The sequence below is a fragment of the Mesoplodon bidens genome (assembly GCF_964165515.1).
Source record: "Mesoplodon bidens genome assembly, chromosome: 7".
NCBI lineage: Eukaryota > Metazoa > Chordata > Mammalia > Artiodactyla > Ziphiidae > Mesoplodon > Mesoplodon bidens.
Window position 1 is genome coordinate 12,345,821 of NC_138164.1, and position 13,987 is coordinate 12,359,807.

The 13,987-nt window shown below is 36.8% G+C and overlaps 1 protein-coding gene across 2 annotated transcripts in view; it reads right to left on the reverse strand.

The window, feature by feature from the left end:
• Window positions 1-13,987, reverse strand: part of ARHGEF12 (Rho guanine nucleotide exchange factor 12) — a 144,594-nt gene that overhangs the window by 22,787 nt on the left and 107,820 nt on the right. For both annotated transcript variants that reach the window (XM_081241052.1, XM_081241051.1), the window contains 11 exons: window positions 11,703-11,745; window positions 11,308-11,413; window positions 10,740-10,877; window positions 10,213-10,245; window positions 9,784-9,898; window positions 8,961-9,066; window positions 7,272-7,484; window positions 2,461-2,593; window positions 2,124-2,159; window positions 1,596-1,750; window positions 474-620 (listed from right to left, as the gene is read on the reverse strand). In XM_081241052.1, coding sequence (XP_081097178.1) covers window positions 474-620; window positions 1,596-1,750; window positions 2,124-2,159; window positions 2,461-2,593; window positions 7,272-7,484; window positions 8,961-9,066; window positions 9,784-9,898; window positions 10,213-10,245; window positions 10,740-10,877; window positions 11,308-11,413; window positions 11,703-11,745 — 1,225 coding nt within the window. The remainder of the gene's footprint in view (window positions 1-473; window positions 621-1,595; window positions 1,751-2,123; window positions 2,160-2,460; window positions 2,594-7,271; window positions 7,485-8,960; window positions 9,067-9,783; window positions 9,899-10,212; window positions 10,246-10,739; window positions 10,878-11,307; window positions 11,414-11,702; window positions 11,746-13,987) is intronic.

Genomic DNA, 13,987 nt, shown 5'->3' on the forward strand with positions numbered 1-13,987 from the left:
TATTCACTCAAGCATTCCAAGCAACAAAACAATAAAATAATTTAATTCCTGAAAATATTCCCACCATGGGATTATATGCTGTATATTACTATTTACAAAATACATTTATACATATATTATTATATAGAATATATTTTTTAAAAACATATATATTGTAATCAATAGGGAATTTCCAAGGGTAATTTTAGCTATTCATGTTTTTCATCTCAGACACTGACTTTAGGCCCGAAGTCCTGTGTTAACACTTTGTATAAAAAAGGCTGATGGGGGCGTGGGGTGGGGGTAAAGGGTTGGGGAGAAATTCAAAGATCCAATCATTTCTTTATGTTATGCTCACATTTAATTATATAATTTCAGGAAAGCTAACACATGGATACATTTATAAGATTTTACTGTTATGGTCCCTTTACATACTCACAATCTTTTATCTATTGGAAATGTTAGGGACAAAGATCAGAGTCAATTTCTCTTACTGTGAAGTTGAAGAATATCTTCTAAGTTTGAAAAAATTTTCCGTAGTTCTGAAGGTGACAGAATTCCTTCTCTGGAAACTCGCTGATAGAACACTTGATCTAGAACCTTCAATGTTCGAACATGAGCTCTTTCAGTGTAGAACAATTCTAAGCAGAAAAAGAGGAAATATAAAATGTTACCTTACTTAGAATGGGATCAAACATAGGCTTTGGCTGAAATTAAGGAGCAAATGAGTTATATAATAATTATTTATAGTTTTGAAAGGATATAGTATCTCTGAAGTCACTTCTTGATTACATTCAACTCTCCTAAAGAGCTATAAATACTGGCAAATGAAAAATATCATCAAAACTATTTTGTACTTAAAACTTAACAATGTACTCCAAAATCCATTGGTTGGTAGCATCAACCAATCACAACTACAGCATTAGAAAACTGTAAGCCCAAATAGCATACAGACTTTGAATTGAACCCTCTTCAGAAATAATAGCACTCTGTGTTACCTAATTTGCCTATAAACTCTTATTTCTGAGGCCAGACTTTATAATCTCACTATGTCTCAATGCTGCTAGAGACAGGAAGGATATTTATTCAAATCACAGCCTAAAGACAGTAGCAGGTACAGCTTCCATGTCATCTCTCTGTCACATATATGCTAGGATAAAATAAAGAACATGCATGAGGATAAAGGAAGACCTAGATTCTAGTTTTCTTCCAATCACTTATCAGCTGTATGATCTTGACTAATTCAACCACTCATCCTGAGCCTTAGCTTCCTCATTTACAATCTATGCATAAAAATAATTTAGCCTGAAAGTAAAGTGATGGGACAAATGTTGTCTCAATGATTTTTCAAGGTTAAGATCTATAATGCTATGAATTTTAAATAACCTGAATGCTAAATACATTTTCCTTTTAAATTATCAATAAGAATCATACAATCATTTGCATTTTTAAGTTGGAAAGTTCAAGGATCGTCGATCTATTAGTTTAATTTCCTCTCTGTTCAAAACAAAAGGCTAGCAGACACTTCGAAGCAAACTCCAAGGCTCAGGGGTTGGTTTAACTCTAATAAAACTCAATATATGTGAATAACAACAACAAAAACTAATTAAACTCACCATTAATTACTTCCTGTCTTTTGATCTCACAAGGCTTTAGTGCCAATAACACTTCTCGACTAACGAGCTGTTGCCAGTTGGGTGGATCTGTCTCTAAGTCATTTTCAAACTGTTCATCCTCACTTTGACTTTCTCCCAAAGCTATGCTGTCAAACCTAATGAAGAAAAAATAATGGATTCTATTTGAGGATATCACATGGACAATGGGAAACAGCACAAGTCTTTACACTACAGTAAATCTGCCATATTTCTGAAGTACTGCTTAGCATAGAGCCTGAAACATCATCCTCTCTTACAAAATAGCTTACATGTGTTATAAATACATCATCCTCTCCTACAAAACAGCTTACGTGTGTTATCAATACCTCTATAAATATCTTTTTAAATAATGCGTTTATTAAGAAATTTCTTTTATACTATCTAACAGATTTGTGTACAGGGTTTCTTTTCCTTTAAAACTAGGACTTTGGGGAAAACGATATATTTCTTAAAATATGCCCTACTGAAAGCTACTTTAGGAATACTTACTTTCGAAAGGGCTTTGGTGTCCCATGTTCAGTCACCCTAAAATGATGGAGAACACAGAGTCAACACAAAAACAAAATGGAAATCAAGAAATTTATGACAAAGGTACTCAAAATTGTGTTAAACTACAGTGGCTGATAAATAATTCTGGATATTGCAATGATTTAGTATCAAATAAATTAAAACACATTTCAGTACCTATCTAGTATTTACTACCAGTAAGTTCTACTTCTTCCCCCAAAAAACACATGGGGGAAAAATGCTACAGAGTGTAGGCATACTATACAGTGAAAAACTTTTAAGCAATGTCCTAAACGCCCCTAAGATATCACTGAATTACCTTTCCACTTCCCATTCCTCCTCCTGCACTTGATCTAATGGAGGAGGTGGGAAGTCAAAGATGGTACTGGGAATACGAGGTGTGCCATCTAAGGAGTCTCCAGATGCTGGCGTTTCTCCAACTTGCTTTGATCCTGAAAAGACACAAGTCAGACATTCAGATGGTGTTACTAAAGACAATGATTAAAAAAAAAAAAAAAAGAATTAGTAACCCAGAAAGTTTCAACCTCACCCATAGCCAAATTCTTACTTAAACAATTGCAGGTTAGCTAGAAACAAAATTCTAATATAAAATTTTTAAATGCACTAAAAAATAAACAGGAAAATCATTTTAAAGCAGGTTTAAAAAAATCAACATAAGATATGGCAACAACTCAGAAGGGCATATGATAAGGAGAAACATTCTCTTACTTTATCCTGTTTTACCCCCAGTGCCAATCTTTTTCATTCAAATTTTAGTTATTATGGGGGTCCACCTCCAAATAATAACCTCATACTTCTTTTCCTTGATTTATCATATTTAGGTAATATCTATCTCTTCTTCCTCCGAGGATTTTGCTCACTTATACGCCCCATCTTCACTTCCCTCCCCTTTTTCTTCCCACTGTTTAATAACTATATTATTATTCCTAGTTGGCTTATTTGTTATTCCCTAAGCTTAAATGATAGAATTATATATATATCTTTGTTCCAACAGGTGTTAGCATCTTAATTCTCCTCTATGTCAAATTAGGTATTTAGTGTCCATAACCTTCTCTTTAATTATACTTCTTTCCTTTTACCTTTCATTTCTTTCAATTACATTTTTACTTGTATCATAAGGAGGGTTTTTTACATTTCCATTCTGACCTGCAGCCACAACTAAATATTCTGTGCTTTGCCTATTAGGTTGATTCTAAAAGTCTGAAAACAAATAGCGTGCTTACATTATTATGACCATACACATATTGTAATACAACATACATATACATATTATTCATGCCAGGTTAAGAGGCATGTTAGCTAGGATTATGTTTTCTTTTCTACTGGTCCAATGATACAACTCCTAGGCCACTAGAAACAGAGTATTTATTACATTAAAGTCATATACGCCATCAATTACTTTAAGATACGCCATTTTTAAATTTTGCTTCATGTTCAAATCATGACAACTTTCTTGAACAATTCTGTTCTTCTTAGCATTTCTAAATGCCTTTCTTTTATTGCTGTCAAAGTAATATAATTTTATCAAGTCACAAACTTTTTCATCTGTTACTATAAACTGCTTAAAATGTCCTTTTCTCTTATCCCCTAGGTTCTTGTGTTCCAATCTGGAACAGCTGCTCCCTTGGCCTGTGACACAACTATCGTCCTAGAACTGCCCTTCACCACTTTCCTGGGTTGTTTCCACTGTTTCCTGGACCCCATGAGATTTTCTTTCTTAATTTTTCTCTCATTTTGCTGGAGTGCGTATCTTAAATTATTTTCAAGGAAAGGGCGCATTTCAGTTAGACTCTGAATCCTGGAGTATCTGAAAATGTCTTTATATCCTTCTTCATATTTGATGGATAGTTTGGATGGATATAGAATTCTAAGTTCAATACCATTTTCTTTCAGCAAGTTGAAGGCATGGCTCCTCTGTATTCGAGCACCTAATGTTATGAGAAATGTGACACAGCATAATCTCCATTTTCTTTCTCTTGAAAGCTTTCGGGATTCTTTTTCTTTATCTCTGATGCATTGACATTTCCAAAGCTACTCTAGGCATGGGTCTTTTTTTAAAACATTATGATTCACTGTAGTTGGTTCCGGGTGAGCCCTTTCTGTTTGAAAGACATGTATTCTTTCTCAGCCCTGGGAAGCTCTCTTCTATCATTTCTCTAACTGCCTCTCCTCCAATTCCTCTGCTGATGTTTTGTGAAAGAGAAGATGTTGAATCTCTGTGGTGGTTCTCTACATAATTCTTGTCTCTCCAATTTCTATCTCTTGATATCTCTGATATAGATTCTGAAATATTTCCTTGACTTTATTTTTAGGGACTTCTTTTTTTCTTATTTAATTATTAGCAGCTGTGGTGGTCTAAAAATATGTCCACAAATTCTTTGCCACTCCTCTCTTCAGCAGTGGCACCTAATTTTTCTCCCCTTGAATGTGGGCTGGATTTAGTGACTTGCTTCTAACTTGCTGAAATAAGGGGGTATACCCATACAGACTAAGTCATAAAGAAAAACACTGGGATTTCTTTCTTGCTCTCCTTCGGATCACTCTGGGAAAGTCAGCTACCACATCAGGGAACACTCAAGCAGTTCTATGGAGAATCCCATGTGGTGCGGAGCCGAGGCCTCCAGCAAGGAGCTAAGTCTTCCTGCCACCAGCCACCTGCAGAAGCACAGAAGAGGTCTCCTGGCCCCCTTAAGCTTTCAGATGGCTGGTTGACATCCTGACTACAGCGTTATGAGAGACTCCAAGACAGAACTGCCCAGCTAAGCTGCTCTTGAGTTTCTTACCCACCAAAAATGTGAAGTAGTAAATATTTTTTGTATTAAGCCATTAAGTTTTGGGGTAATTTATCACAAAGCAATTAATAACTAATAAAACAGTTATTATATGTAATAGTTATATTAAAACTTTTTGGTCTCTGCTCCCTTTTTATAACATCTTATTCTTGCTTTAGATATAATAACCTCTTTAATTTCTTCAAGAATACTATCTAATTGAGAGGTATCTTTAGAAGTTCTTACTTATCGCCTAAATTATTTTCTGCTAGTGGCAGTTTTTGTGTTTATTTTGTATTTTCTTTTTTATGCCACTGATATGTTTGGCATTATGTATTATCTTAGGTCTGGACTCTAATAACTTTTGCCAAAAGTGAGTAATGCTGTTCATATGTAAGAATAAAACACTGGGCAGCTGACTTGGCCTTCCGTTCTGCTAGGTGGAAGTAGGGCCGTTTTAGCCGGAAGCCCCTCAGAGCAGGGTAAGCCCCTGGTATGCCTATTATCATGCTCCAGGTCCCCTAAAGTGAGCTCCAGGGCACTAATACCATGGAGGACTTAACTCCTTATACAATTCACTCAACTTGTTTAACAAAGAGCATATTCATTTTCTGCTGATACAGGAATGACAGACTGCTTATATTCTACAATGTAAGGATCAGAAGCTGCTGACGTAACTGTTTTGATTACAGACCTTCAATTAATTCATCATTTTCAGCTTTACTTCTTACTCATGTACTCCGTAACTTACGCCAACTCTGAGCCCAAAGTCTCTCCTGGGTTCTGATGGACAGACTGGCTCCCACCTTGGACTCCTTAAATGAACTACAAGCTCTGACTTCCTTTATGTTGTTTTATCCATCAAACCACTCTTGCCCACTTTCAATCTCCCCAAAATTTGTTGAAATCTCTTACTGAATGATAATATCTTTTCTTCCTCTACTTCTTTTCTCTTTATGATTTTTGTTTATTCATTACCTACCATGCTTTTATTTCAATGAGACATGAGAGCCATGAATTAATGCATGACTCAATCCAACATCTTCAGAATTCCATATAAGACAGAATCTCCAGACTTCTCTACAAATGTCACCCCTACTGCTTTGTCTTAAGTCAAAACTTTCCTATCCCATGGAAGGTAACCTCTTCTGCTACAGTCCTCTCAAACAGAGACTGATGTTTCAGTCATACACTGTGTACTGCAGGGTGGAGATGAGCTAGAGACCCTTCTTTTTCCTCAGTACTACTTTTAGACTATTACCTTACCTTCTTATAAAAATCCCTTGCTCTGCTGAGGCTCTCACTCTCTGAATAATATCACATGTTCTCCCCCTACCAACAACCATCTAGCAACACTGAACCTTTGGCTGCTGGCTCACAGCTTTCCTCTCTGTGCTATTATCACATGCAGTGATCTCAAAGTCTGTGGTATAAAGGTATTCAAACCCTTGGTTCCTTGGTTCCTTACCCTCATCCTCTCTAGTAACCCCCTCTTTGCCACGTTGGTGACCACTCCCACAGATTTATCCTTGATCTTGTCATACCAGAAATTGAACTGCTTCCAAAATCACCAATATAGAGAGGCATTTCCTTCTCCAAATAAAACCACCTAATTCTTCCAGTTCACTTGCTTCAGAAACCCATTATAACAAGTATGAAGAAATATGGTAATAAGCTCTTTCCTCAATTATCTACAATTACTTCCTATCTTTCTTTACTTTTCAAATCCCCTTGCCCTTCTCACTAAATCCTAACTCTCAGCTAATAACCTTGCCCTTCACATACACCCCACATATCATCGCTTCTCTCCTTCTCAAAACTTTGTTCTATTGGACACATAGTCCAGCTCCTGCATTTTCAACCTCTTCCTCTCAACTGGCTTCCCCTTAGCATTTAAAAAAAAAAACCAAAAAAAACCCTGGTAATCTCAGATTTTTAAAAAAGTCTTCTTTAGATGCACCCGCCTCCCCGCATACACACATCTGCCTCTAACTTCTGACCAGTCCTCTCAACACTCCCCACGATTTGAAGTTTTTATTTGTATGACTTATCTTCCCAGAAGTCTAAGCTGCATGGGGCAAGAATCTATGTATTATTGTATGATAACATCTGGCACAGAGCTAATGCCTGACAGAGAAGTCCATAATAAATATTTTTTGAATGGATAAGAACTCAAAATTACCATTCAGCACAGATTTGTCACTGGTTATACAATATTAAAATATTAAAACTAAAACTGGGATTCAGTCTTGATTTAAATAATCTGCCACTCTATTTCTCAGTATAGTTGTTTTAAAATCCTGATACTTAGCTAAGTTGAACTACAGCATTAGCTCACCCATATCATTCTCTTTCCCTCCTTCCTGGGAAAGAGTGGCCCCTGAAACCATGGAGGACATGGAATTGGCCGGCAGGTATCCAATGTCTGCTCCTTCACTTGCTAATCCACTCTGGCGCAACTTAGCAGAGTCCTGAGGTTCAGGACTCACAGATGAGGGTGTGGATATGTGCTTAGGGTGGCGCTGCTTCTGTAGTTCCATGGCTCTGCCAACTGAACAGAAAGCAATAGTTAATAATCCATGCTGCAAAACAGCTTAAAAAAAAAAAGATGATGAAAAGAATCTAGAAAAATGTCTGGAACATGGCGGGCCCTAGAAAAATATAACATGAATTATTATACAGAGTGAGGGATAGATAGATAAACAGATCGATAGATAGAAAGGAAGGGAGGGAAAGGAAAGAAAGGAAGAAAGAGAAGGAAGGAAGGAAGGAGGTAGGAAAGACAGAGCAAGAGAGAGAGAAAAGAGAGAGAGAGAAAGAGAGAGAGAGAAAGAGAGAAAGGCAGGGGAAGGTGAAGGAGGGTGAAGAGAAAAGGGTGGGAGATGGTAGAAGACGAGGGGGGTGAGAAGAGGCAGGAGAAGAAGGGTCATGAGAAAAGGAGCTGCGGAGAGAACAGCGGGTGGGGGCAGAGGGGATGCCGAGAGCCAGAGATGGACACGTACGAAGCTACATTCATTTGTAAGAGAGAAGATGAAGCCTTTCAGCTCTGTGGGCTCTGAGCAAGTCCCTAGCTTCTCCCTGACACTCACAACTTCGTCATCACGACATGCCTCGGAGACCGTGCAGAATAATCCCTGTGCTGCTCATTACCACTGCTCACATCGGTCACCACGAGAAGCTAAAGACCCTCAGGTCATCACCCCCCATAACCTGGCACATCCTCACACAGCTTTGTACATCTCTAACCCTAAAATTCTTCCTTCCCTAATTCCTACAATTCCTCTTCTGTATCCCTTGGAACTCATGGTCAGCATCTGTGAAATGCTCTGTTCTCCTCAACCTCTTCTCCAAAAATGTCCTTCATCTTCTCTGTGTTTCTCAGCAAGGGGCACCACTGACATTTTGAGTGAGACTTCCTCATTGTGTGGGACATTCAGGTTCACTGTATCACAATACCCCACCCCCAACTCCAACCGTGCCAATATTTTCAAATGTGGTACCTGTCACCTTGAAGACCACTATATGAACTACTTCCTCTCCCCACAGCAGCACGCCCACCCCTACTTCTCCTGCAGCCCTCTCTAGGAGACTGCCTCTCCAGTAGGCCTGAGGGTGGAGGGACATCAGGAAATAAAACACAATGAAGAGGTGGAAAAACTGCAGAAGTATGGAGAAAGTGAGTAATATATGTATAAAGAGGTAAAACAAAGTATGGTGGAGAAATCCATGCACATTTTGTTTTATAAATTTAACAATCTGAATTTGAATGCAAACGAAATCAGAACAGGTAAATAAATTATGTTATGGACAGCTAATGGAATACTCTACTGACATTAAATAAGATGTTTATGACAACTGTGAAGTCACACGGGGCTTTAGTTCAGAAATCACATTGAATAGAAACGACGGAAGTTCAGTGGAAACATTGCTAGAACACCTTTTTCCAGCAACCCATTCTAGCTAAATGAGCCTAAATGTAAAGATGGCATGGAATGGTGGGAATGCAGCATTTTAAACGTCAACGTACTTGCACTGTTGTCATGACGGCTTGGTCTCCTTGGGGGTCCCAAGATGCTGGGGAATCCTCTTCGTTTCCCTTTTTCTTCGCCTTCCCTATCTTTCTTCATACTTTGCTAGAGTTGAGGTACAATAAAAAAGATAAGAGATACGTAACAGAGTAGATTTCTTTTGTTGCTTTTAAACAGAAACACATTCTAACGGTCAGTTGAAAGAAATTGGTTAAATGTAAATGAAAGACACACACACACACACACACACACAGGGCACTCATTAGAGGCTGGCACACAGTACTATGTACACACCAAACTCAAGATGCCTTTTCAAACCCTTCAGAACTGACAATTTTGGAAAGTAAAAGGTAGGTTTATAGCACATTTACTGGGAGCCTGTTCTAAGTAATTCATTCATCTGTTGAACAATATTTACTAAGCTAATAATGTACGAAGGCACTATGCTAAAAGCTGGGGATACAATGAAGGAGGTCCTTATCTTCATCCAGACCTACAATCTAACAAAAATGAAACCAAAACATACATAATTACAAACACTGACAGGTACCATAAAAGAAAAGTATAAGGCCAGAACAGTTAGGGACAGCTCTCTGTATAAACTACTAGTTTCATTTTTCACACTGCCTAATAAATTAGTTTGTGTGGCTGGATTTCTCACTAGATTTTGAGTTTCTTGAGAACAGGAACCATATTTTATTCCTATTGGCATGCCTAGCACTAATTTGCTGAAAAAGTAAATACTAAGAAGAAGGAAAGCACTGCAATCAAATGTAAAGAAGCAATGGAGACCTTAACACACTATTATTATTATAGTCTTACCTTGATTTTTGGAAGGAATCCAATCCGACCTCGCTTGTGCTCCAAATTTCGAGGTTCTTTCACTTTTACTCCCAAATGCTTCATGTACATGAGAATAACATATTGCATTGTTGAACTGAGGGAGAAGGGATTAAGTAAAATAAGACTTCTGGGAAGGGATGGTGGGTAGAATAAAGATATCAAATGACTTCCAAAACCCCAATGCTGAAATTCTTATAATTCATCAAGTGAAAAATAAGGAGCTATCTATTCACTGTGAATAGTAAAGGATTCTACTCAAGATACTAGAATATTAGTCAAGTAAAATACAGGCCACCAGAGGGAGACAGTCTATATTTTTATGTTAAAAGAAATAAATCATAATTTAGGGCAGGAGACAAGATAGTTTCTTTTTTCCTTAAAATTCTAGGAAAAAAATAGTTATATTACCTCTTATCTTCTTCTACAGCCTGAGCAGTCATCCTAAAAATTAAAATTTAAAAATGAAATATTAAAGTTTAATAAAAGAGTTGTTATTAAACTCACATAACTGAAACAGCAGAACAGAGCCAAATGCTTTGGGACCCACCCCAAATCTCTGTCACCTGGAATAAAACATCAGAAAAATTCTAATCCCTGAAGGAACCATATGCTTTTCACACTCATGTCATCAACTGTAAATGTTTTATAGCAAGAAACATTTCCAAAGTCTGTGAATTGAAGCCAATATAAGTATTCAACCTGTTTTTGATCAGTTAGAAATTTTATAGTTACTCATTTTACCAATATCCAGAAAAAGAAATACAAGAATGTCATCTAAAATATCAGCATAAATTTAAAATTACAGCTTCTCAAGTGTTATGACAGAATAAACAGCTCCACATAGACAACCTGACCCCCCTTCTAAATTTGTTCACTTTAAGCACAATTAGCATCTTAGTAGAGAGGGCCTTTCTACATGTATTTCTGTTACTTACAACACTTCTTCAATTTTGGCAACAATCTGCTCTGCACATGCCCGTTCCTTCTCCAGAGTTACCCGGTCCTTGTCTCTCTCTGCATCAATTTTAGTCAGTTCGCTTTCAGCCAAGGTCAGCCCCATGCTACGTTTCTGTCTAAAGAGAATAGGAGAAATTTCCTGAGGTAGCCTAGAGAAAAACTATCTCCCTCTGGAGATGTTTCATCAGAGTTTCCATAGCTGTGAATTTCTAGCAACAGGCAAAATGTCACAGTTTTCTATTTGGGGGCCCATCTCACCTAGGACACTGGAGGAAGAAAATTCTACAGGCAATCACTCAACAGAGCACATATCCTGAAGGACACACTTAGCACAGAGTACTAATACTAAGCACAATTCCTGACAGCATAAGGAATGGGGACTATGCACTCTCAGTACCATGCCAACCTTTTGACTGCAGATGTGCATTAGGTTTTAGTAACAGTGCTAAAGACGATATGCTAAGCCAAGGATTTAATGTATAGCATTTTCCTACCTAAAAAGAAAATTAATTCAGAACAACCATATCAGCTTACCACCAAGCTTACCGAAAATCTTCCAAGTGCCTTTGAACTTCTGGGTGGACTCTTTCTTGCATAGTTTGGATATAGTGGCGATGTAGATCCTCAGGAATAAGCTCGGGTCTTCTTTTTTCTGCATAAATAGAAGAAGTCACCTGATCTAAGGCATATTTTTTGCATTATAACTGGCACTATTTGGTGCAAACTTAACTTGAAGTAAGACAAAGAGAAGTTCAATACATTTTATCTATTTCATCTCAGAATTCATCTTTCATTTACCCTGAAATGTATTATAGGCTTTTTTTCCGCTGTGAGCCATATCACCTACTAGTCACCACGTAACAGATAGAAACCTTAGGGAGGAGCTGAGCTACGTATCTATAGAGATGTAATTCTCCAGCATATTGGTGCTCCAGACTTACCTAGATCTACTGATATTTCATCAGGAACAGAAACTTTCAGGTGCTAAAACAAAAATGCAAACAAAAAGTGAAATAGTACTAAGAGCTTTTCAGGATGCATATAAGGACTTATACAAAATAAAGAGATACAACTTGAATATCTATTTTTACAAGAATATTCATGTATAAGCTCATTTTTTGGGTTTCACCCATCTAAATTTCATAGCTCTGGAATGTTCTATTGTTAAACTTGAAAATAAGCCTTTTTCCCAAGGATCATGTTATAATGGAAACATCTACAGTTGTTTTATTAGATGATTGAATGCTTCTGTGCCTTACTTATTCCTGTTGGCTTTAGTTTTCTAGAATGAATCAAAATTGGCTTGGGCTTTCTAGAATCATTGGTTAAGATAATCAGTTATACATCATTTGAATCAATATAGGTAAAACCTCAACTATGTGTATATCATATGAAAAATTTACTCATATATAATGATGATTTTTATTTGTTGTATTTGATATACTCACACTACAGACCATGATATTCCCAACCATTCTGCTATGTAAAGCTAAAGAACCCTCACAGTAATAGTCACACTCCCAATGAGAAAGTGTTGGATATCAATGTTGAGGCTTTGGAGTCTTGAATCTCTAGTTCTTTCATGTGTAGTTCTTACTTTTAAACTAAGATGACTGTGTCATAATTTACTTCTCCTTAGCTAGGATTTGTTCACACAATAACTGTAGTTTTTGGTCCCATTACCAGATAATTATCTCCTGTTAATTTGGGAAATGTCTTGGAAAAAAATTGTTTTGCATTTGGAGAAAATATATTAACTTTTTCATGTTTACTTTGTATTATACGCCTACTTAAGTCATATGCTTCCAGAATTTACACAATTAACATGAGACCTGAAGTTTTACATTTGAAAATAAGTCACTGCTAAAAATTATGAGATCTCTAATATTTATTTGAAGAACAGTGAAATGGATTTCAAAGCTTTCTCTTTAACTGAAGTTGCCGTAAAGTAGCTCAAATCAACTTTCCTAAAAGTATTTCTAGCACAAATGCAAAGAAGTACATATATGTTCATTTCTGTATGTGGGTATTTATATGAAATAAATATGACCTGTGGCATAAAAGAATAATGAGCAAATTAATCTATAGGGTTCTTACACTTTCATTTTGATACACTTATACAGATCACGAGAAGCAAAATATAAAGTTTTGACTTAGCATGGAGCAAGCACCCATAAGAAATGTGAAATTCAAATATACTGTCATTTCTTCATGAAAGAAAGTTATCTTAATAAATATATTGTGTAATATTTTAAACAATGGCAGTATAATCAGAACCCTAACTAATCCATTCAGTAACTATCTGAGTGACCACACTGCCAGGATCTATTCAGTGCTGGTGAAATAGCAGTGAACAAACAGAACAAAAATATCTGCCCTGATGGAGCTTACATTTGGGGTAGAAGAGTAGGAATATAGACAAAAAATAAATTAAAAAAGAAAATATAAATTCTATGGACAAAAATAACACAGGAAAGGTGACAGAAAGTGGGGGGAGATGAAATTTTAAGTAAATCGCTCAGGGAAGGCTTCATTGAGAAGGTAATTGTATTCAGCCATGTGTAGGTGTACAGGTAACTTTGCAAAAAATACAAAGAAAATGGGGCAAGTGCTGGAGGAAGAAATGGAGCCAAAATGTTTCTATGTGAGTTTGTTTTAAGATAGGAGAACTAACCATGCCTGCATGCTAATATGTATGATTCAGTAGAAAACAAAAAAACTGATGATGCAGGAGAGAAGAACTGCTAGAATAACTAATCTTTAAGTAGGTATAAGAAAATACACTCTGGATAAACAGGGGAAGAGGTGGCCTTAGATAGAAGCAGAACAATCCCTACACAGCACCAGGAGAGAGGGCAGAGCATATGGTATGATAGAGGTAGGATGATATATCTGGTAGAAGTTATCTTCTGTATAATTTAAATTTCTCAAAGAAACAGCAAGGTCATCAGTTGAGAAAAGAACAGGAGAGGAAGTGATGGAGAGTTTAAGAGAGAGAAAGTGTGAAACAGTCATCTAAGAGAAATGCAAATATGAAAGAACTAGGGACATGCAGCATGATTCTTCAAGCGGTATTAAGGGCTAACTGTTATTTACCCTATAGCAAGGCTAATAATAAAACATATTAGAGCAGAAGCAAGAAGAACTACAATCCTGCAGCCTGTGGAATGAAAACCACATCCACAGAAAGATAAGCAAAATGAAAAGGCAGAGGACTATGTATCAG